Below are 23,489 nucleotides of genomic sequence, written 5' to 3'. Positions count from 1 at the left end.
GGGGTTGGACCCCAGAAGGAGAGCATCTGTTTTTATATACGACAAGATCAAAGCAGATTATAACATCGCAACCTCATCTTTCTAGCCTGTTTTCATTTTAAGGAAGCGTATTTAATGAGTATGGCATTTCATGTAAGTACACTGAAGTAAAATTGCAAATGTGACAAAAATGAAATAATTCATTTGGTAGAAGTTACTTGTTCTCCTGAGATTTGTCTCTATTCCTACTTGGCAAAGCCTCACCAATGAAAAGGTGTGATTTTTTTAAAAAGTTCACAATGCTGTAAAAACTAGCTCTGTCACAAATGAGGTATTGCTGTAATGTCTCACAGTTTGCATCTTTTGTTAAAACTGGAGAGATATGATTTAACAGCTTGAGGCATAGTTTTGTCTCAAAATAATCCACATTTATTTATTACAACCAAGAAGTTAAAGAATTATTCCTTTAGTATATATAAGGATGAGATTCATATGCCTTTATACATGTAGTATTATTCTTATTCTTTTCCTATATGTACATTATTTCAAAGTAATACTCAAGACTGGTATAAGAAAAAAAATTAGGAAAAGTTAAATCTAGAATTTTTAATCACATCCATTAAAAAACTACTTTATAAAGATTAATACAATTTCTTAGGAGTCTTAAGCACCACGTTTAAAAAATATTGCAATGGAAAAAAAATACCGTAAGCAAATGTATAATTTATTTTTGGAGAAAATAATTAAAATTAAGGTTTTTCCAATAAAGGGGAGCAGTAACAATATATCATACCATAGTTACATGTTATTTACCACATTCTGTACAATGTGGATGTGCTTAACATGTATTCACAGACAATATGAACTTTTGAGATTTAAAAATCACAAATCCTTGTCAATGCTGTAAATTTACAAATGTTGAAATAAATACCTAGAAATAAGTAAATTTTAAAATCTGAAGCCTTTGACAGTGTTTATAGATCAACCCAAATGCTAAGTAGAAATAGTACAGTAAATAAATTGACATTACTACTAGTTTCCACTTAATTTCTTCATAATATGGCTATCTGGTGTTGCATTCGTGAAGATACTTCCTACAACCACGTGGGTACCCCAAAGATTATGACGAATCACTTTACAGCAGCCAAGGTCATCAATAGAGAATCCTAAATGACGATAGCGTTCATCTGTTTCAAAAAGAGTGGTGTTTGTATATGGTCCAAAAAACTGGAGGAAATTTAAAAAATGAAGTATTTCATTAGCAAGAAAGGCAATGTAGCAATAATTTTTATGCAAACATAAACATGTATCTATTTTAATACTCCAAACATTTTTAAAAAACAAATAATAAAAAGGTCGCATGAAACAAATAAACTGCCCTAACACCTCCTCTCCCCCCAATACCTGTGCATTCTGGAAATGTGAAATGAATGATATAGCAAATTTCATGTTATCTAGGACCAAACACATAACATTGCACCACCTTTAAAGATGGAATAAATTTTAGATAATCATCTGTGGTTCATCTTTATCATTTACAAGAAAAGGAAGCTAAAGTCCAGAGTAAGTTCTGCATTTTTAGTCTATACTCTATCTAACTTGACTTAGAGAAGAAACAGTATATATTCCTGAGATTTAAAAAAATAATTACTATTTTAACCAAAAAAAAACCCCAGAATTTAAAATGTTACAATGTAATTCAGTTATTTTCAAAATATAACTTTGTGTTAATTTTTAAAATTGTTACTTTTCCAAATATTTCTTTTATCATCCATATTTCCTTAATTCTAAAAATATTTTTTCTTCCTTAAAGAAACTACAGGTAAGTAATTTTCAACTAACAAACAATAAACACATCAATTCAATATAAATTAAATAATGAGGATGGGAATAACTTTTTATTATTTTTAATTTTAAAATCCTTAAAGTGATGGAGAAACCTAAGTATGAGTGATAGGGGTCCCTTCAAGTTGTGAATGCAACTGACTCATAGTTGTACTTTTTTGGGTAAAATTGTGAGGTTTGAAAAAAGTCTTAAATAATCTATTTTTACCAAGGTTATAGTTATAAAGAATTTCGCAGTAATAAAATCCATTTCTACTTCAAGTTACATAACCTGGCTTTCAAACTTTTAATTACTCACCGCCAAACCAGATGATGGGTCAATAAAGTCAGCCCAATAACCTTCAGCTCGTAGAGCATAGCATATTTCCTTAGCACCATTGATAAACTGCATAGAAAAAGACAAATAATATGCTCAAGATAGAAGGGCTACTGATTTTTATTTATAATAAATTTTTAAAATAAATGTTTTGCTTCAGAGAATTCAGTAAGATTAGTAACAACTTGAAACTAATAAAGTCATAAGATTATTTTCACCAGTCTAGAAGATTAATGGTTCATATAACATTTTGATTTTTTTCAAGAAGTCTAAATTGTGTATTTTTCTCTAAACTGTTTATTTTAGAAACTAATTCTAATCAGTTTTGTGCTATTGATTCCTCAATTTATCATGAACTATAAGCTATAGTTGCTATTTTGTAACACTATGAAAATATTAGAAATAAGAAAGGAAAAACAAAATGTTCAAAATAAAAAGATCTGAACCATTAATTTGAACAAACATTAAAATCATATACTTGTTTATGTGCCCTTCAAAAACACATCTATCTCCTCTCAGTCATGAAATACTTCTGAAAAGGTACATAGAAATAACAGGATAAATGGATACATGGGATAGGATGCTTACTTTTCATTATAAAACCATTTCTTTTGTATAGTGTATCATTATTATATACCATGTGCATGTATCACCTAGTCAAAATCTTGGCCTCGCCATCCTAATTCTTATGATTACTTTATTAGTTTTATCAGAAGTCTAACCAGTGGAGAAGTAACAAATATTAGGACCCAGATTAGAATGTTAAAAAAAAAAAAAAAAGCACAAAAAATAAGAGACCATAAATGTTTAAAAACAAGGGGATACGCCAGGCCAGTGTGGCCCGGTGGTTGAATGTAGACTCATGAACCAGGAGGTCATGGTTCAATTCCCAGTCAGGGCACATGCTCAGGGTTGCATTCTCTCTCATCATTGATGTTTCTATCTCTCTCCCTCTCCCTTCCTATCCTTGAAATCAATAAAAAAGATTAATTTATACCTATTTTTAAAAAATGGGGTATAGTTCCACTTTCAGCAATAACAGTAATAGGTACCAAACTTGTCATTTGCTGAAAACTATAAAAGTGACAAAAATATATGAGGCAACTATTTTTAGGTCCTGAATAACAGTCAGACAAAACTGTTTTCTTTTGACAGATGGAGAAAAGATGAGGTGATTCCCATATTTTTCAGTTTTGTCTGGGTATACCCTCTAGTCATCAGGCAAAGTGGATTCCAAGCAAATAATGGTGTCACTGCACTGAGGAGGTAGTAGAAAACAAGAATTATGGGCTGCTGAAGCATATGGAATTTGTGCAATAGGTACTGAAGAGGGAGATAAGCAAACAAGGCTCCAGGTAGTTTGCAGCGCAATTGACTGGTTCTATAGTGAAGAGCTGAGCTGTGCACGCACATGGTGAGATTCTGGGAGGCCAAGCAGAAAGAACCAACTGAGAGCTGAATGGTGATATCAGGGTGTGTGCAGTGCTACGTAATATGGATTCCTGGCCCACTCAGAGCAAACAGACTTCACTGACTTCAGTTGATATCCTCAAAAGTAAAAACATTAGGAATATGGGCTATATCCTAAATAAGGGGTTAGCAAGCTATAACCTGAGGGCCCAACCCGAATGGCTGCCTGTTTGTATATAGTTTTACTGGAACATGGCCAGGCCCATTTATTTATATACTGTCTATGGTTGCTTTCGCAATACAAGAGCCAAGTTGAATAGTTGGAGCCTTTGGCTCACAAAGCCTAACATATTTACTATCTGGCTCTTTACGGAAAAAGCTTGCTGACCCCTGCTATAGATGTACTAGTATACAACTTAAGCTAACTTATTTTCTCCCAATACTTTCTTGTAAACTAATGAGAAGCATTAATACAGTGGGGCCTTGACTTACGAGTGTCCCTCCCGACTAACGAGTTTTTTGAGATACCAGCTGTCTCTCTGCCGATTTTTTGCATTGAGTTGATAGAGTAATTTGAGTTAACGAGCTCCTTAACGAGCTCAGTCTCGGAACGAATTAAACTCATAAGTCAAGGCCCCACTGTACTGTTCTTTAGATTACCTTCACACTTAATATTTCTATTTATTGCTGTATTTAATTAATCCTCGTAATTCTTAAAAATAGAAAAACTACTGAATGATGTAGAAAAGTCACTAGAATATATATCACTATCATGCAGAGAGGTGTTATACACAAACTGTAAGGAAAGAAAAAACAATACAATCAAATGTTTGTAATGTTTAACTAAAAGAATCCCATTATTATCACAAAAAGATCCAGTTTAAGTATTTCTCTTAAGGTTTCTATTCGTCAATATTGAATACTGACATCTGCTGGAAAAATACATTTAAACCATAAAACATAAAATACCTATTTGGACAAGAAAATACATGTGGTTCTAAAATAATCACTAACGTATCTAAAAATAGAAAAATCTGGGTTTTCCCCCCATAAACTAAAAATCACAAGGGGAAGCATATACCATTTCAAAGTCCTGAAATTTATATATACTAGTAAAGGGCTAATATGCTGTGTCCCTCTGACCGTCCAACCAGTTGCTATGACACGCACTGACCACCAGAGGGCAGACGCTCAATGCAGGAGCTGCCATGATGTGCAAGGCAGCGCGGACCTGGCACCAACAAAGCAGCACCTGGCTTCCCCCAAGTGGGACACAGGCCCTGCCACCACCCCGGAGTGACAGCCCACCAAATCGCAGCCAATGCTGCCAAGACCCCATGGTGCAAAATGCGGCCCACAGCCCAGCCCGGCCTGGAAATAATTGCTGTGGGTGCTGGGTAATGGCATCACGTAGCAACGCCCGGCTTCCTCTCCCTAGTGACTAGCCTCCTTGGAGTTCCTTCAGCCAGGAACACGAATTGCTTTATAGCCAGGTGCAAACATTTCACACTTTAACCAAATGTGAAGTGTTTTTCCCGTGCTTCATCTTATTTGATCCTCACAGAAGTCCTGGGGTAGGTAGACAGGAGACTCAGTAGAAACCTATTTTATTTTCATTAGCTGGAAAACAGGGATTTAGAAAGTTTAGAAACTTGACCCAACTGAAAAGAAATGGTGGACCTTGAAAATGACTTCAGGTTTTCTCAGTGCACAGAATAGAGTCAAACACTGCTGCAGTTAAATATTTTACCCTTTGTTCCCCCTGGATGATCTACAATAATAATCTGATTCATGTTGATATTTACTGCTGTGTTGTTGACAATTACCTGAAAGAGAAGTTGGGGTGCTTCACTGGGCTAGAAAAAGTTTAGCTAAATCAGAAAGCAGGACTAATTAAGCAAGTTTATTGTATATATACAAAAGGCTAAGTTGACTTGCACATATGTGATACAGATAAAGCTCTCGCTGGTGCCAATTGTACACGTGTGATCTGTCATTGTTGATCGTGAATTTGGTTGGCACTTCTATTATAGAGAGGGCAAAGAGCAATATTAAAATATTTCTTCTAATTAATTTCCTTTCAATGTGCATGAATCCGTGCACCGGGCCACTAGTTGGTTATAAAAAACTGACTTACAACTATAATGGCATTAGTATCAAAAGAGGTTCAGAATCTTTAATTGGTCAAAAAATGCTATACTCATAAGAGCTCTCTAGTGAGAGTAATAAGTATAAATTTAGTAAACATTATCTTGAAATGTAAATAAAAATGTTTATTGAGTTAATGCCTATTTAAATTTCAACTCTCTAAATTCAGATTTCTACAAGTCAGAAACAATGTCTTAATGCCTCTCTGTAATTTCCTTGTTAACTAGCATATAACTTGCTCAGACTGTTACCCACTGCATGAAATTTATTAACAAAGCTCAACGAGGGACTTTTAAGTACTATGAAGTCATCATTATAAAACACTATTAATTGTGTAAATTATATTTTTACAAATGAAGAGAATCACACATCCAATATATAAAGAAAATGTACAGTAATTCCTAACATTATCCTGCAAGGAAATTAGTAAAGCTAATTTTTTAAACTATAGTTAGCTAAGATTACCCAAGTGAGTTATTCCTAACCATTCATACAGGCACAGGAATATTTCTTTCTATCTTTCAGACAAATAAATTGATACAACTCAACAAAAAACCCTCAGAGAAGTAATTACATAATTTTAAAATTGAAGACTTTAAGTCACTTATCATTTCTTGGGTTGGTAAAAATGAAAAGAAATGCTTATATCCAAGGTAAGACAGGGTGAGAGCTTATACACTAAGACAATCTTTTTCATGGGCAAATTGGCAGCACCTATCAAAATTTAAAATGAACATACCCCTTAATTTAGCACTTCCCTATTTAGAAATCTAGAGATACAAGTGTGTACATAAAGAATATATGTACAAATATATTCACCGCCTGTAAAAGAAAAAGTTTGGTTTTCAACTTGTAAGTTACTAAAGGAAAATTTTAAGTAACTTAAAAAAAAAGTATGGTTTGCCCATAGGATGTAAATGTAGATTTTACAAAAAATGAAATCTATCTTTGGGTAATGTTATGGAAAGTTAAAACATATCTTCAGAATAAAAGCAAAAGACAGAAAAAAATGGGACTATATCGTTTTTTATGATTATTGCACTGGCCACAGTTACCGTTTACTCCTTGAAGAAGGCTGGGGTAATTTTCATTGTTTATTTTACATGCTTTAGAGCAGTGGTTCTCAACCTTCCTAATGCCGCGACCCTTTAATACAGTTCCTCATGTTGTGGTGACCCCCAACCATAAAATTATTTTTGTTGCTACTTCATAACTAATTTTGCTACTGTTATGAATCATAATGTAAGTATCTGATATGCAGGATGTATTTTCATTGTTCGCGACCCACAGGTTGAGAACTGCTGCTTGAGAGAGAGAGAGAGAGAGAGAGAGAGAGAGAGAGAGAGAGAGAGAGAGAGAGAGAGAGAGAGAGAGATGGAAGGAGAAAGGAAGGTCAGACAGAGGGAGAGATGGGTATGAAGAGTGTATTTTATTTTTTTACCCTATTTTCCAAATGTCCTAAAACAAAACTAAATTCAAAAGAATTAAGGAAAGTATTAGAATCTTAGTTGTTCAAAATTGTGGCATTGATATTCTTAGAAAAAATGTAAGCTCTTTAGTAATGAAATAAGTTAGCAGAGAATTAATAAAGGTTAGAAAAGACACCCAGCATTTTAAAACATTGGTTCATTCCTACTTAAATAAAATCATAAAATTAAATTGTCACCAACTGAAAGAAATTACCTTTTCTAAGAGCATTTCTCTTTCATTTTCTACCTCCTCACTCCACACAGTCATATCATTTTTAGTTTTCTGTGTTACAGTCAGAATCATTAGTTTGTTGGTGGCCATTTCTGGAAACAGTGATTGAAAATCTATAAATAAAATAAGAAAAAAATTCCAAGAAGAAAATAATTTGGTTTTAAAAAAGAGAATCAGTAAATAAAAACAATTCTTTAGAAAGATGATTAAGTTAAAATTATTGTGGTACCAAGTCAGGTTTATAAATGCATATTATCTTTTAAAAGGATGACAAACTTGATTTTGTTTCACTTCTGCTCTGGTTGGATGAACTGAAATATTAATGACAACAATTCTGAAGGGTTACATATTATGGTCTTATAATTTTTTTAAAAGTTATTAAGATTTTTCTTATGATTATGTATCAGCTCATGTAACTCTAGCTGTAATAATCACAGAGGAGTGAAATGACTTTAGGGAAAAGCTACAGGGGAAAAGTTATTAAAAATTCTACTATGCCTATCCAATGGCATGAGGTCAGATGGCAGGGTACATCTGAAAGCCTCTATCTTGGACATGTAATCATTTTCTTCCAGACATGGTAAAATATTAAGTAAAACAAAATATTACAATTCCTACGGAGCACATTATTCAATACATTAAAAAAGTAGTACCATTATCAAATATACATTAGTGAAAAATGCATAGAAGCACAACATACCTCTTCGTAGCAATTCTGGGCATGTTTGGATTGCACACTCCACTTTGGCACTTTCAAAGTATGTTTCTGCATTGTTAACTTCTTGTTCAACAGGTGCATCATTACCCTAGGGGGAAAAGAAATATAAATAAACAAAATCTAGAATTCAAATAAAATATCTTGCCTGTTATGAACTTGTCTTCCCTAGAAAGTTTTTTTTTTATAATCCTAATCTAACTATTGGTGGGGTAGTAGTTTTTTTCTGATACAATCAAACTTTTCTCTATGATGAATACAGGATCTGAAAAATCTAAAACAAACAAAAAACCGAAATAAAAAACCAAGAATGTATAAATATACTGATATAATGAGACTTGATATGAATAGAAGTTGGCTAAAAAGTTAACTAAAATACCGTAATTGTGCTCATTATATTTTGGTGATATCTAATTATCTTTTCTTTCATTCTGTAATCTTTAAAATGGGGATAACAACACTAACTTACAAAATAAGATGACTAAATACGCAGCCTCTCCTATAGAAAGAGCTTAGAGACTTTTATTCAACTGAAATTTACTGGGCATCTACTATACATAAGACACTGACAAGCACAGGCACTACAAAGGTAAAAAGTCCAATCTTTACTATTAGGTATATCAGAACTAGAAGAAAAATGGCATGAACAAATAAATGCAATCCAATAAGCAAAATGCTACAGAGTTATGAAGAAAGTTTTCTAGCATTATAGATAGGGAAGAAATTTGCTTTGCTGAGAGAAATCAGAAAAAAATTGAAATCATCATATTTGAGCTAAATTTTAATTGATGTGCATGTTTGATAGCTAAAAAAATAGGTGCCAATATAGGTTAGAAATTCAGGAGGAAAAGAGTCCAGCAAGAGGAAATAATAGTGTTAAAGGCATTCAATGGTCAAAAAGAATGGTGTATTTAAAAAAATTAAAAGCATGCTGTAACTGAGGTATAGAGAAAGTAGGAAGCAGAGGGAGGTAAGGTGGGAATGATAAGGGTCAAAATTGTGGAAGGCCATATTTATACCACATTATGAAATTCTGACTTTGTAAGAAATGAGGAATAACCAGATAAGATAAAAAGCTAATGGTAGTATTACTTTGGAAGATGTATGGTATTGAGAAGCAGGTATAGCCTAGTAAAAGCCAACGTATTAATCACTTACTGCTTTACATACACTTTCACATATAATCCTCATAACTTTCTGGGCCTGAGATGATGATGATTATTATTATTATTATTATCATTACCTTAAAAATCTTTATTGTTGAAAATATAACATAAGTCCCTTTCCCCCCCGCCCTGGCCTGGGATTATTATCCCCATTTTAATAGAGACAGAGGCTATGAAAGGTAAGTCATTTTCTCATTAAGTAAATGACAGAGCTAACCTTTGAACCTAGATTTATCCTTTCTCCATTGTCCATCATATTATATGCCTCTAAGAATCTAGGTAAGATAAGGTAGCCTGGAACTCTGGCAATATTAGTGAAAAGTCAAAGGGCACAAATAATATAAAAGCTACTTGAAGAGATAAAAGCAATGAGATTTCATTACTATTTATGGAGGTATGATGGAGAGAGGAGTCAAGGTTGGCAGTATAATTTTTATCTTGGGACAGTATGAGGATAGCTAAGTCATTTATACTCCAGAAATATGAAAGAACAGGTTTTGAGAGAAAACAGAACTAATTCAGTACTAGACATGCAAACTCTGGGACTTGTGAGATATCCAAAGATGTTTGATGGGCAGATAGAAATATAGACTCAGAAATGGTAGAAATACTAAGTTAGAATTCATAAAAACACTGCCTGAGAAAGAAAGCCAAGGGAATAAGTGACCAGGAATTAATTTAAAAGAAAAGATGAAGAACAGAAATGTCTGGGAAATATCATGTGATTGGTAGATAGAGGAGAAGCCAAGAGGACTGAGAAGGAATTATTTGAGATAAAAAATCAGGGGAGTTCAACTGTATCCCAATATTAGGTTATCTACACTAATAAAAGAGAAAAATGGTAATTGGCGTACGGTGATACCGTTTTCATTGGCTAATCAGGGCTATATGCAAATTAACTGCCAACTAAGATTGGCAGTTAACTGCCAACAAGAAGGCGGCTAATTTGCATATGTAGGCACAATGCAGGGAGGTGAAAGGGAAAGCAGGAAGAAGCCCCCTGCCACTGACAGTGATCGGAAACCCTGGGGCCGCCTTTGCCCTGCCCCCCAGCCATGATCGGAGAATCAGGCGCCTTTGCCGCCCTGGCCAGTGATAGCAGGAAGTAGGGGTGGAGCCAGCGATGGGAGCTGGGCATGGTCGAAGCTGGCAGTCCCAGGAGCTAGGGGTCCCTTGCCTGGGCCTAAAGCGAAGCCCACGATCGCGGCGCCCCCCCGCTGCCACTGCAGGTCCCCGCTGCCCGGGCCGGATGCCTAGGCCAGAGGCGTTAGGCCTGGGCAGGGGCAGAGCCTGCAACCGCGGGGAGCTGGGGGTCCCCTGCCCAGGCCTGACACCTCTGCCGGAGGCCTCAGGCCTGGTCAAGGGGCCGATCCGGTGACTGGTGATCGGAGGGTGATGAGGGTCAACTACTCTGGCTGAGGCATCAGGCCTGGGTGGGGGGTGGAGCCGGGGATTGGGGGGATATGATGGTCCCCTTGCCCAGGCCTGAAGCCTGGGTCAGAGGTGTCAGGCTTGGGCGGGGGGTGGAGCAAGCGATCAGAGGGAGATGGGGGTCCCCTGCCCAGGCATGATTCCTGGGCGAGAGGCCTCAGGCCTGGGCGGGGGCCAGAGCCAGTGATCGGGGGGAGATGGGGGTCCCCTGTCCAAGCCTGACACCTCTGGCGGAGGCGTCAGGCCTGGGCAAGGGGCCGATCAGGCGATCGGAGGGTGATGGGGGTCAACGCCTGAGGGCTCCCAGTATGTGAGAGGGGGCAGGCTGGGCTGAGGGACACTCTCCCACACACACACACACACACACACACACACACACACACACACCCAGTGCACGAATTTCGTGCACCGGGCCCCTAGTCCTATATAATAAAGAGGTAATATGCAAATTGACCATCATGCTCTCACACAAGACGGCTACCCCCATGTGGTCACAAGATGGCCAACAGGGGAGGGCAGTTGTGGGCGACCAGGTCTGCAGGGGAAGGCACTTGGGGGCGACCAGGCCTGCAGGAGAGGGCAGTTGTGGGCGACCGGGATGGCAGGGGAGCAGTTAGGTGTTGATCAGGCTGGCAGGGGAGTGGTTAGGGGTGATCAGGCCGGCAGGCAGAAGCTGTTAGGGGAAATCAGGCAGGCAGGCAGGCCGGTGAGCGGTTGGGAGCCAGCAGTCCCGGATTGTGAGAGGGATGTCCCACAGGGATCGGGCCTAAACAGGCAGTCGGACATCCCGAGGGGTCCCAGATTGGAGAGGGTGCAGTCTGGACTGAGGGACGAACCCCTCCCCCACAATAACCCATAATAACTGTAAGGGGTTGTTGCTTTTTATAACATGGTATTAATAAGAACCTAGCCTGAAACTGTAGAAATGTGAAAAATGACAAGAATCAGGGGTTTGACAGAAACTCTGAATAGCACATAGCTTTCCACTTGATTGGCAAGGAAGCAATATTAGTTTAAAAACTCACTTAAAGCCCTAACTGGTTTGGCTCAGTGGATAGAGCCTGTGGACTGAAGGGTCCCAGGTTTGATTCTGGTCAAAGGCATGTACCTTGGTTGTGGGCACATCCCCAGTGGGGAGTGTGCAGGAGGCAGCTGATTGATGTTTCTCTCTCATTGATGTTTCTAGCTCTCTATCCCTCTCCCTCCTCTCTGTAAAAAATCAATAAAATATATTTTAAAAAAAAACAACTCACTTAAAAACATTCATTTATGCAATAGCAGTTTAAACATTCATTAAAAAGAACCCTCAGAATTTGTATTTAAAATAACACAAGCCCATTATAAGTTTTCCTTTTTAGATTACTGCATCTGAAGAATTTCAGAGATCTCAAAATTTTCTTAAGTTTTTAAATAGCTAAAGGATTATAGCAGGAATTTAGTCCATATACAAATAATTACAATTTATAAAAGTGAAAAACAGAAATCTAAATTTTCAGTAATATAGAAATAATCAAATTATCTTTATTTGATGAAATAAGCAGTTATCAAAAGACAGTTCTGAAGATTTAATTACCTAAAAAGACTATAATCTAAAGTAAAATACATAGGACAATGCCAACTTTCAAAAATCTATATATGTTGTTTTTGTATATATTGGAATTAAGTACTTTTCTTTTACTTTTTCAAATAAAAGTACTGTTTATGGAAATTAATAGAGCATTATAAAAACAGAATATATGATATTAACAATTTACCTGAAATTCATTCACATATTGTGCCATCACAAACTCATGTCTTTCACTTGATAAAGGTTCTGCTAAAACATCAGGCAAAGTTTTATGAACCTGGCTTTTCTTCTGTAACACGGTCCCATTGAGATGACAATCAAAACCTATGTTCCCAGGAAGCTGAAATCTCTGGTCCTGAGGCCCAAATGGTCCCATTATTTCATCCGGCCATATTGTTCGAGAGCCTGAAAAGAAACAACATAATGATTCATTTTCTCCTTAATGATGAAGTATACTGGGAGACTGAAAGAATGAATTCTTTTTAGAATTGGGTATTTTTTACCTAAATGATAAGACTTTTGAAATTTGCTTTCCTATGTGAATATAGTTTCGTGTTATTTCCAAATTGCTAATCAAAGCAACCAGTTGTCAGCTCCCAAGCAAGTCCATTATTAGGAAATTTAATAAAAGTACTGTAATCCATATTATTTAATGCTTGATAATTATGAAAAAGAATACAGTAAATCTTTACTGATACCGAAGTCCAAGATACATTACCTTAAGAGAAAAAGCTAAGTCAAAGAATAGTATTTTAAAATCTTTTATTTATGTTTTTAAAAAGGGGGGGAAGGGTGATCTAAAATGAAACATCCTATCCTATAAAGAGGTAATATGCAAATTGACCCTCACACCCTTGCATCACAAGATGGCTGCCCCCACGTTGTCACAAGATGGCTAGCAGGGGAGGGCAGTTGGGGGGACCAGGCCTGCAGAGGAGGGCAGATGGGGGGGCGATTGGGCTGGCAGGGGAGCAGTTAGGCGTCAATCAGGCTGGCAGGGGAACAGTTAGGGGGCGATTAGGTTGGTAGGCAGAAGCGGTTAGGGGCAATCAGGCAGGCGAGTGGTTAGGAGCCAGCAGTCCCAGATTGTGAGAGGGATGTCCAACTGCTGGTTTAGGCCCATTCCCGCAGGGATCGGGCCTAAACCAGCAGTCGGACATCCCCGAGAGGTCCCAGATTGGAGAGGGTGCAGGCTGGGCTAAGAGAAAGCCTCCCCTCCCCCCTGCCCCCCAGTGCATAAATTTCGTGCACCAGGCCTCTAGTACTGAACATAACAGGGGTTACCCTAGGGGAGGGGCATGAAGCTTTGTTAATGATGAGCTGGAAAAATCTTTTATGAACCATGTGACATAATGCTGTTTACCCAGCCGAATGAGTTAACGTGGATTAAATACTTACAGAAGGAGAGAAACAGTGCTTCTTTCACTTTTAAAAAATATCCTAACTTGTGAAAATTTCAAAAAGATCCAGGAAAGAATAAAGTAGAAAACTAAACAAAGAAATTCTCAAGTAGGAGTTTTGTTTACAGAAAGGGATGATTGCCGAAGACATCAGGTGGCAATAAAAACATTTTTTAATACTCTGTCCAAACTGAGTGACTAAAAATGGCCAAAGAAATATGACTGCTGCATCATTAGATTGTGTCATCATATTCATCTTCTAGAACTATGACAAACATCCATCAATCATAAAACTCTTCCCTCTTGAATCTAGACAATGCCTCATAATTCTTAACCCCAAACACTCTAGCCTAATATTCCTTAAACTTTTAAGAAGTATTTAAGAATTATCAGAGTCTTGGCCAGGTGGCTCAGTTGGTTGGAGCATTGTCCCATACACCAAAGGGTTTCAGGATCCATTCAATAAGGCACATACCTAGGTTGTGGGTTCAGTCCCAGTTTGGGGAGCTTACAAGAGGCAGCTGATTGATGTTTCTCTCTCTAAAAATCAATAAAAATATATCCTCAGGTGAAGGAAAAAGAAGGTAAAAATGTCAAAAAAATCATCGGAGATCTTATAAAACTGTAGATTCTGATTTATTAAGTCTGGAGTGGGGCTCAAGATTCTTTATTTCTATCAAGTTTCTAGATGATATTGATGCTATTAGTCTGAAGACCATCGTGACTAATAAGGCTGACACACACTAATAATTAACTGAAGTCAGTTCAAAAGCAAAAACCTATCAGCTATTTTTTAATAAGATGGGTTTTAAAGATTATTCAGATCTAACAGTCTCTTGAAAAAAAAAAAAAAATCCCATGTTAATAGTGGATTTGAGCATAATTTCATGTTGACTGGTCATTTAGTTTTTTTTCTTCCAGGAATAGTCTGTTCATATACATTTTAAAAAATTGTTTGGTTTCTCTCTTCTTGTTCCACCAACCAAAGAACTTATTTACTTAAATGAATAGCCCATGGACACGGGCAATAGGGTAGTGAAGTCACGGGGGGGGAGGGGGGTGGGGGGGGTGGGGAGGGGGTAGGTAGGGGCTGGGAGAAGGGGGGAAAGAGGGAAAATGGGAGATATCTGTAATACTAGTAACAATAAAAAGTATATTAAAAATAATAAAGATAAATTTAAAATAAATAAATTATAATAGGATTTTCACTGAATTTGGATTATAATCTGTAAAAATAAAAACAAAATTTATATCATAACATGCGAAAAAAATTGTCTGGTTTCCTACTGTCTTTTTCCTATTAGCCTATGAAATATATTTTTTTATATATTCAGGATACAAACCCCTGAATGTCAAATCTTTCATTTATGATACATACATGTTTAGCCTTCCAAAGATATAAGTTGGAGTAATTAGAGATGGAGTATAAAACTGGGGCAAGAAAACCTGGGGCATGATCAAGTAAACTTAAATTACACAGTAAGTAATGTGTTGCAAGAAAAAAAGGATTCCATGCCCAATTCCTTTAGGATACATTACATTAAGTTCCTAAGAGCCCTCCCTTAATATTTTAGTGTGCATTATAAGTCTCCAATATAGGACTGTGGCATAGAACACTTCTGAAATTTACCTAATCACATAAATTAAAAAAGAAATTTTTTTAGAACCAGAAAAGTTTTCATAGGTTGGGGACTGGAACTGCTACTGTAAGTAGTGGGAGGTAACCAAGGTTTATTAAGGAATTGACAGAATTAAAATGTTTTAGAATGATTAATAATGTGCAAGATGGATTAGATGAAGCAGAATTTGTAGATGATAAGTTACTGATTCAATAAACACATATATAAAAAGTGCCAGCTATTTAAAAAATTCAGCAAAGAATGGTAAAAAGTGGTAAGTGTAATAGCATTAAAAGATTTGTTTCAGAGAGGACTGTATGTTTTTGAAGAGAGAAAGAAACTAATCTATATATATAAAAGCCTAAGCGACCGTCGCAACAGAAACAACTGAACGGACGACTGAACAAGCTGTGTGGGGTGACCAGGCCGGCAGGGGGGGTTAGTGAGGGATGACCAAACAACTGAGCAGCGAGCTGCGTGGGGCAACCAAGCTGGCGGGGTGACCAGTTAGGGGTGACCAGGCAGGCAGGCGAGCAGTTAGAAGACAGTGGTCCCGGATTGTGAGGGTGCAGGATGGGCTGAGGGGGGACCCGCCCCGCCCCCGCCCCCCGTGCATGAATTTCATGCACCAGGCCTCTAGTGTTTAAGAAAGTAAGTTTTAGAAACCAATATTCTTTTTTTTTAAATGTTGTAGCTTTTGGATATAAATATTTAGGCAGAACTTTGGGTCTATATTCAATGGTATAAGCTTAACTTTAGAAAATCTGTAAAACCTCAAGAAGAAATATAGGAAACACAACTAAAAATGTTTTGAAACAATTATAAGGAAAGCAATAATAATGTTTACTTACATATATCGGGAGGTGCAGTGGCCACATGAGACTCATCAGAACCTGAGGATCCTGCAGTTGAAAAGGCTTTGGGATTGACAACCCTTTTAATTAAAGAGTAAAATCCTGGGAGATAGGAAACCAGTCTGGCTCTGTTACAGAGCACCTAAAAATGACACAAAATTTTAAATTATTTTTTTCTGGATATAAATGTTGACAACCTCTGGCAAATCACACTGCAATATATCTTTTAAAACCTACATTTATTCTTTTCATATGAAAAGCATTATGTATATTTATAATTTTAAAAATAAACACGGATATTAAAACAAGTAGTAAGTTACTTTTCCAATAAAGACCAGAATTAACACATTGTGTACCGCATAGGAATCTCTAAGACATACGCCAGGGACCTCACGTTTTTGGGCAAACTGCACGTTATTTAAATCATCATAATGCACTTTAGGTGTTGTTTTTCAATAATTATAACATTTTTATTTACAAAAACAAACAAAGTTCCTAGTACTTTTTTAACGTATGGTACTGCGTAAAACATTTTCCTCTATGAACAGGGACCAAACAAAATTTACATAAGTATCTAGATTCGCTCCTTTTTCCATGGGCGTGAAAAACGAGAACACTCGTGAGCGGTCCTAACAGATGGCGCACGAAACACGAGAAAACTCCTGAGCGGTACGAAATGTGTTAAGAGTGCTACACTAGAGAGAATGGAACCTCTAAAAATTGCACTAAAAAGGTAGCCCAAGTCGTTCGAGTCTTCTATTCTCAAAACATGGAACTTTCAATAACTTTCCTTAGATCAAAACCTGTTTATTTTCTAACCCTTGTCTTCTTTTACTGCTATAAATTGTGCCAATTATCTCCCATGCCATCTTTCCTCTTGGTTTTATGGCAATGTCCACTTTCTCCCATTTTAGCACTTACTTTTGTGGTACATTTTTTGATCCTAAGTTCATTTCCTTGACTTTGAGGTGTTACAATGAATGACTGTGTAAATGCATAAACTTTTAGTAAAATACTTGAGTCAGAATAATTTAATGCAGGGGTTGGGAAACTATAGCCACATACAGTCTGCTGTTTGTTTTGATAAAGCAAGTTTTACTGTAACAGTAACGGCTACTTTCGCAATAGCAGAATTAAATACAGTTGCACAGACACTTTATGGCCCACAAAGCCTAAAATATTTACTATCTAGCCCTTTACAGTAAAAAATTAAAAAATTGCCAACTCTTAGTTTAGTGGAAAAGAATAAAAACAAATATGTCATCTGTAAAATTCTATTTAAATATTTGAATAATTAAGACATCCTTGAAGGAGAAGAAAAAGCTTCAGGGAGGGTATATTAGGTTTTGTAGAAATTTGCTAGGGAAAGTGGAATTTCAATGAGCGACTTTCAGGAACAAAGGTATGAAGCTGTAAAAGATATATTCAAAGAGTGACAAGTTCAGTGAGGGAGGATATAGGGGAGTGCAGTAAGAAACAGTCTTGAAAGTTGACTTGTGGGCAACTATAAAAGGCTCTGTATTTGGCACAGACAGTAAAGGGCCGGTTATATCAAGATAATAAGTCAGAATTTTATTCTGTAGGCAGGGAATGGAGTAAACTGATAAAAATATGGATATCTTAAGGTATGCACCATGAAGGGCAGCACAGAAAACGGACTGGAGTGGGGTTAGAGAGGTGGTATGAAATAGTCTAGCCATTTGACACTTGACTCATTCTTTTTCCCTTTCACCTAGTATTCTGAAACCCAACCCATGTGTTCTTTCTGACTTTATTTCTTACCATAAGTACAAGACATCAGAACTGATCTTATTCTGACAGCATTTATTACTAATTTTACCCTCTCTTCCCTTACTTCACTCTTTAGTCACATAAAAATATCTACCTCACATTTTCCGTATTTCTCTGCCTTCTTTTAGACTGTCAAAAGAGTTTTTATGCTAAAATGTCCTTTTTCCTCACATTCTAAGCCTTAAATATTCCAACTCTTAAAGACCTGGAATACAACCTTCTCTCTGAGTCTCCTAAGTGCAAGGCATGTCTCCAAAACATTCAGTCCACCTGAAAATTTAAGCACTCCCTTGTGCCTGTATCCAATCTGCCCAAAGAGGCAAAAGTGGTAATTATTAAGTTTTTTTTTACCTACTAGAAAAACTAGAGACTTTTGGGTGTTTCTATAATACTCTAAATTTACCTTTACAATTGAGGACATTTAACAGATTGAATATGCCTCAGAATCTAAAATGCAATTAAAAAATGTAAACATCAAAAATTTTGAGCAAAGCCTCAAAATAAGAAGCTTAATAAGAGATTAGCTGAAAGAGGCAATATTAAATAGCAATCAATAGTGTTAGTTGCCCTAATCGGTTTGGCTCAGTGGATAGAGCATCGGCCTTTGGACTCAAGGGTCCCGGGTTCGATTCTGGTCAAGGGCATGTACCTTGGTTGTGGGCACATCCCCAGTGGGGAGTGTGCAGGAGGCAGCTGATCGATGTTTCTCTCTCATTGATGTTTCTAACTCTCTATCCCTCTCCCTTCCTCTCTGTAAAAAATCAATAAAATATATTTTAAAAAAATAGTATGAGTTACTTTGGGCCAGGTCCTTGTGCTAAGTGTTTCAAACAATTTCATTTCAGGAAGCTTATTTCTGAAGTTGCCTAATATTATTAACAATTATTTTAGCCTCTTAGTACCAAGGCAACTAGACTCTATTTTGATTTTTCTTCATGGTAAAACTTTTAACAAAAGTTATATAATGAAATGTGAGTTTTGTTCCTATTCTAAGAAAATCTAATCACCAAGTTTCATTTTATTTGCAAAATAAACCAGCATTTAATTTGTCCACTGAAATAGATAGCTGATGATAGTACTAAGTTAGTTTCAAATTTTTCCCTTTAACCTATATGGCTCTCAAATCTTTTATTGTTGAAGTGAAATATTTTGTGGGAATTTGATAGATTTTATGACATTGGGTCAACTAATGAACATGATTACAAGTAGCAGCCAATAAAATAGCCCCCAAATTAGAATCGCCAGCTTATTTTAGTTTGAGGATAAGTATATATTTTATACATGACTAAATTCAAACAAACCCAGGACTCTAAACTTGGGAAGATGACAAGCTATTAAGATTCAAGTTTAAAACCCTTTTAGCATATAAATAGAAACAGTCTTTTAGGCCAGGGATCCTCAAACTTTTTAAACAGGGGGGCCGGTTCACTGTCCCTCAGACCGTTGGAGGGCCAGACTATAGTTTAAAAAAAAACTATGAACAAATTCCTATGCACACTGCACGTATCTTATTTTGAAGTAAAAAAACAAAACGGGAACAAATACAATATTTGTATTTGCATGTGGCCCGCGGGCCGTAGTTTGAGGACCCCTGTTTTAGGCACTTCTTAGGCCTAAGTTCTGTGAGGAGAAAAACGGTCTATACCAAAGACTGAAAACTGGTCATCTATGAAACATACCCATATGCATCCACAGACATTTTTGTGTGGTCCACAGTGTTACACAAGAAATTTGAATTGAGTATCAACATTGAGAAACTGTGAGATTTCATACAAAAGGTGCAGATTTTTGGCTGTTCTTGAAGATCTGGCAGCAGTGGATTCAGATTCCCAGAAGGCAATAGTTAGCAACAAATGCTGTGGCTAAGGAAGGCTGCTCTCTTTATATCTGAAGTAGACATTTCAGTTTGTCAAAATCCCCACCAATGCCTCTTAATTTACCTGTCTTCCTACTGAAGCATGGGCATTTTTGATCCTTGCTATGTATGCTAAGACATGGTTGAAGACACACATATCTGCATATTTTATTAGTAACATCCATTCAGTGTTTACAATGCACATAAACACCAAATTTAAAAAGTATATTTGAGCCGAACCGATTTGGCTCAGTGGATAGTGCGTCGGCCTGAGGACTGAAGGGTCCCAGGTTCGATTCCGATCAAGGGCATGTACCTTGGTTGCAGGCACATCCCCAGTGGGGGGCGTGCAGGAGGCAGCTGATCGACCTCTCTCATCTATGTTTCTAACTCTCTGTCCCTCTCCCTTCTTCTCTGTGGAAAATAAAAAACATATTAAAAAGTACATGAATATTAAAATTAACTTTATATGACCTTCTTTCTAACAATAAGAGGATTTACAAAGTAGCTTTCAAATTATTTACCCTACTGAACTAATTTATTTATTTATTAAATATATTTTATTGATTCTCCACAGAGAGGAAGGGAGAGAGATAGAGAGCCAGAAGCATCGATGGGAGAGAAACATCCATCAGCCGCCTCCTGCACATCTCCCACTGGGGATGTGCCCGCAGCCCAGGTACATGCCCTTGATCGGAATCGAACCCGGGACCCCTCAGTCCGCAGGCCGACGCTCCATCCACTGAGCCAAACCGGTTTCGGCCCTACTGAACTAATTTATAAAGCCAGGTCAAATACTAGCATTCTACAGTGGGGCCTTGACTTACAAGTGTCCCAACTAAGGAGTTTTTTGAGATACCAGCTGTCTCTTGGCCGATTTTTTGCATTGAGTTGACAGAGTAATTTGAGTTAAGGAGCTCGGTCTCGGAATGAATTAAACTGGTAAGTCAAGGCCCCACTGTACTCTAATGTCCACCAGGTGCTGCTTTACAATGTTCCCCTTCTGTGGTTATGGCAAGGTAAAAATTCATCTTACATGGCCAAGACTATAACCTGTCCCAACAGTCACATCATTAGACTCTCACTTAATACATCAGGTTCGATTACAGAAACACTACCCTGGGTAACTGTTGCCATCCTAATCTCCCTCACACACCACTCTAAATCAGCATGATTTAAAAAATGATGTCTAAATTACTGTTTGGCATTCAAGGCTCTCTATTATTTGATCAGAAGTCTACAATCTACTTATTTCCCAGTAACTTTATTTACCTATCTTATACTCAGGAAGGCAAAACTAACTTGTTGATTTTTGAAAGGCGGAATGCCTTTGAATGTATGTACTCCTGTTCTTCCCACTTAAACCTTAGATTCTCTGGGTCCCATTCTTCCACAAAACTCAAAGGCTTCTCAGACTAAGTGATCCCGGGTCCCCACTTTCTCTTCTCCGCAAAGCTGAATCCACATGCACCGACCTGTGTGTGTAGCTTTAAAAAAATCACTTCCCACTTTCATTGCTGCTGTTTTCCTTTCTATGTCACGTCCCCCACTGTATGAGCTCCTTACGCTAGGGCGTGTCCGATTTATAACTGGGCGGTGACAGCCAATAAATACCTCTGGTCTCTGTGAATACTATCTCTTGCTTTCATTTTGTTGGATTTGGAAGGTTACTTGCTGTAGGAAAACTGCTAACAAAACATCCCGTTTGGCTCACAAAGAATTTAAAAACAGCTTAAAAACAGATTCGAAGTATTTGACTGAAATAATATATTTAAAAAATATATAGTGAAAGGATGCTGGCCCTGCAGGTATTTCTAAACCTGAGTGTGTAGGAACAGGAACTAGTGCCCCTGCACTGAAAGGATGCGCCCCAGCTGCCGCGGCGGCGCAGAACGTGTACTTCCCGCCCCGGCTTCCCTGGGGGGCACCGTCCACACACGAATCGGCGACTTCCTACCATTTCTGTTTGGCGACACACAAAGCTAATCAAAATACTGAAGCGCGCACGCACAGTATTTTGCCGATCTGACCACAAACACAGATGTAAGTTTGACTCCCTCACACCGAATGGCTGCCGTGCTGGCTGCCGTCATGTTTGATCTGACAATCTCGCAGTCGTTCTCAACCTTCTGGCCCTTTCAAAACAGTTCCTCATGTTGTGACCCAACCATAAAATCATTTTCGTTGCTACTTCATCACTGTAATGTTGCTACTGTTATGGATCGTAATGTAAATATCTGATATGCAGGCTGGTCTTAGGCGACCCCTGTGAAAGGGTCGTTCGACCGCCAAAGGGGTCGCGACCCACAGGTTGAGAACCGCTGAAGGGAAGGTCAGTGCCCGGCTAGCCAGGGATCGCCCGCTTGAAAATCCCTGCGGCACCGGAGGGATTTACCGGCTGGAACACAGGATGTCCCCGACACCCTCCCAAACCCGGCCTCCACCTTCTAAATGGGCTGCGCACGAGCACTGGACGAAGCTGCCCCTTGCGAGGCTCCTTTACTCACATTGGCCATTTCCGGCGGAGAGAGCAGACGCAGAGGATCCTCCCTTCCGTGCAGCTACTCCTGGGAAAGGACAGAACGACAGGCGGTGACGGATTCGGCTTTAACAGAGACTCCGAAACGGCGCTCTCTCCTCCCGGTGTCCCTGGGTCACCGCAGGGCCAACGTCAGGGTTCGGTCCATCCAAGGAGGCCGAGTAACTTTATCTACCTATTGGTTCGGGGCGGCCCGCCCGGCCCAGACCCCCGCCAGCCCCACCCCCGCCCCCCGCCCCCCGCCCGGGAGGCCCGCGGCTCGGGGCCCTCGGGGTGCGCCCGCGGTAAACAACTCGGGCCAGACCCGGGCCGCTGTGGGGAGCCTGCGCCCAGGACTGGTCCCGAGGGTCGAAGCAGGCATTTAACACACGTCAGGGCGGCCACCCAACAGCTCCAAACAAAGGTTCGAGCGGAACGGGAAGAGTGAGGAGGCGAAAAAGTCTGAAGCCAGAGTGACAAGACAAAATGGGGACAGAGACGTGGCCCGGTGGGAATAGGAGCAACACCCAGAGCTGTGGCCCGAAGACGGGCGCACTTGGAGGGGCTACCGCGGGCGGAAACCACCCATACCTGTCACCACCGCCGCCTCCAGCTGTCCCAGACCCCGACTCTTCCCGCCGCGAAGATGGCGGCGGCCACGGCAGCTAGGTTGCGCCTGCGCGGACAGTGCCTAGGCGGAGGAAGTTGCTTCCGAGCGTATCGATGGAGACGCATGTCGACGCGACACTGCGCACGCGCACAGGAAGCTTACGCAGAGCCGGCCTTCCATTGGCTAGTCCGGGCCAACAATGTGGGAGGGGAAAAGGTGGGAGAGTGACGTGGAGGAATGGTCAGGAGGGCCCCGCCCTGGCCCCGCCCTGCCCCCCCTCCCCTCCCGACCAGGGTTAGGCTTTCAATTCATTTTGTTTATCGATTTACTGATCCAGTTCATAGATTGCCCTCACCCCAGGATTTTCTTACTGCCCCCGGTAAATACAGTCTTCTGTTCTTTGTATCTACTTTATTATTCACGACTCACTGTTTTTGAGCATAGGGCATTTAGGTTTTTCTTTGCCTATCAGCCTTTAATAGGCTCAAAATATATTTTAGTTAATTACAATTAAAATTAACTTTTATTTATTAATTTAATTTTTGTTTATCTATGTTATTTTTT

General features: G+C 38.7%; 1 protein-coding gene across 1 annotated transcript; it reads right to left on the bottom strand.

Annotated features, from left to right (window-relative positions):
• Positions 1–682: 682 nt before the first annotated feature.
• MMADHC (metabolism of cobalamin associated D) lies at positions 683–23,066 on the bottom strand. The gene is made up of 8 exons (XM_081095471.1): positions 22,907–23,066; positions 22,305–22,364; positions 16,149–16,293; positions 12,466–12,683; positions 8,100–8,205; positions 7,382–7,512; positions 2,123–2,209; positions 683–1,206 (listed from the first exon to the last, which is right to left on the bottom strand). Exons 2-8 carry the CDS (start codon positions 22,311–22,313, stop codon positions 1,012–1,014), a joined length of 891 nt encoding a protein of 296 aa, XP_080951597.1. The 5' UTR covers positions 22,314–22,364; positions 22,907–23,066; the 3' UTR covers positions 683–1,011.
• Positions 23,067–23,489: the final 423 nt, after the last annotated feature.

The sequence above is a fragment of the Myotis nattereri genome (assembly GCF_964212035.1).
Source record: "Myotis nattereri genome assembly, chromosome: 7".
NCBI lineage: Eukaryota > Metazoa > Chordata > Mammalia > Chiroptera > Vespertilionidae > Myotis > Myotis nattereri.
Note: the sequence above shows the minus strand (reverse complement) of the source record. Positions and strands in the feature narration are given on the sequence as shown.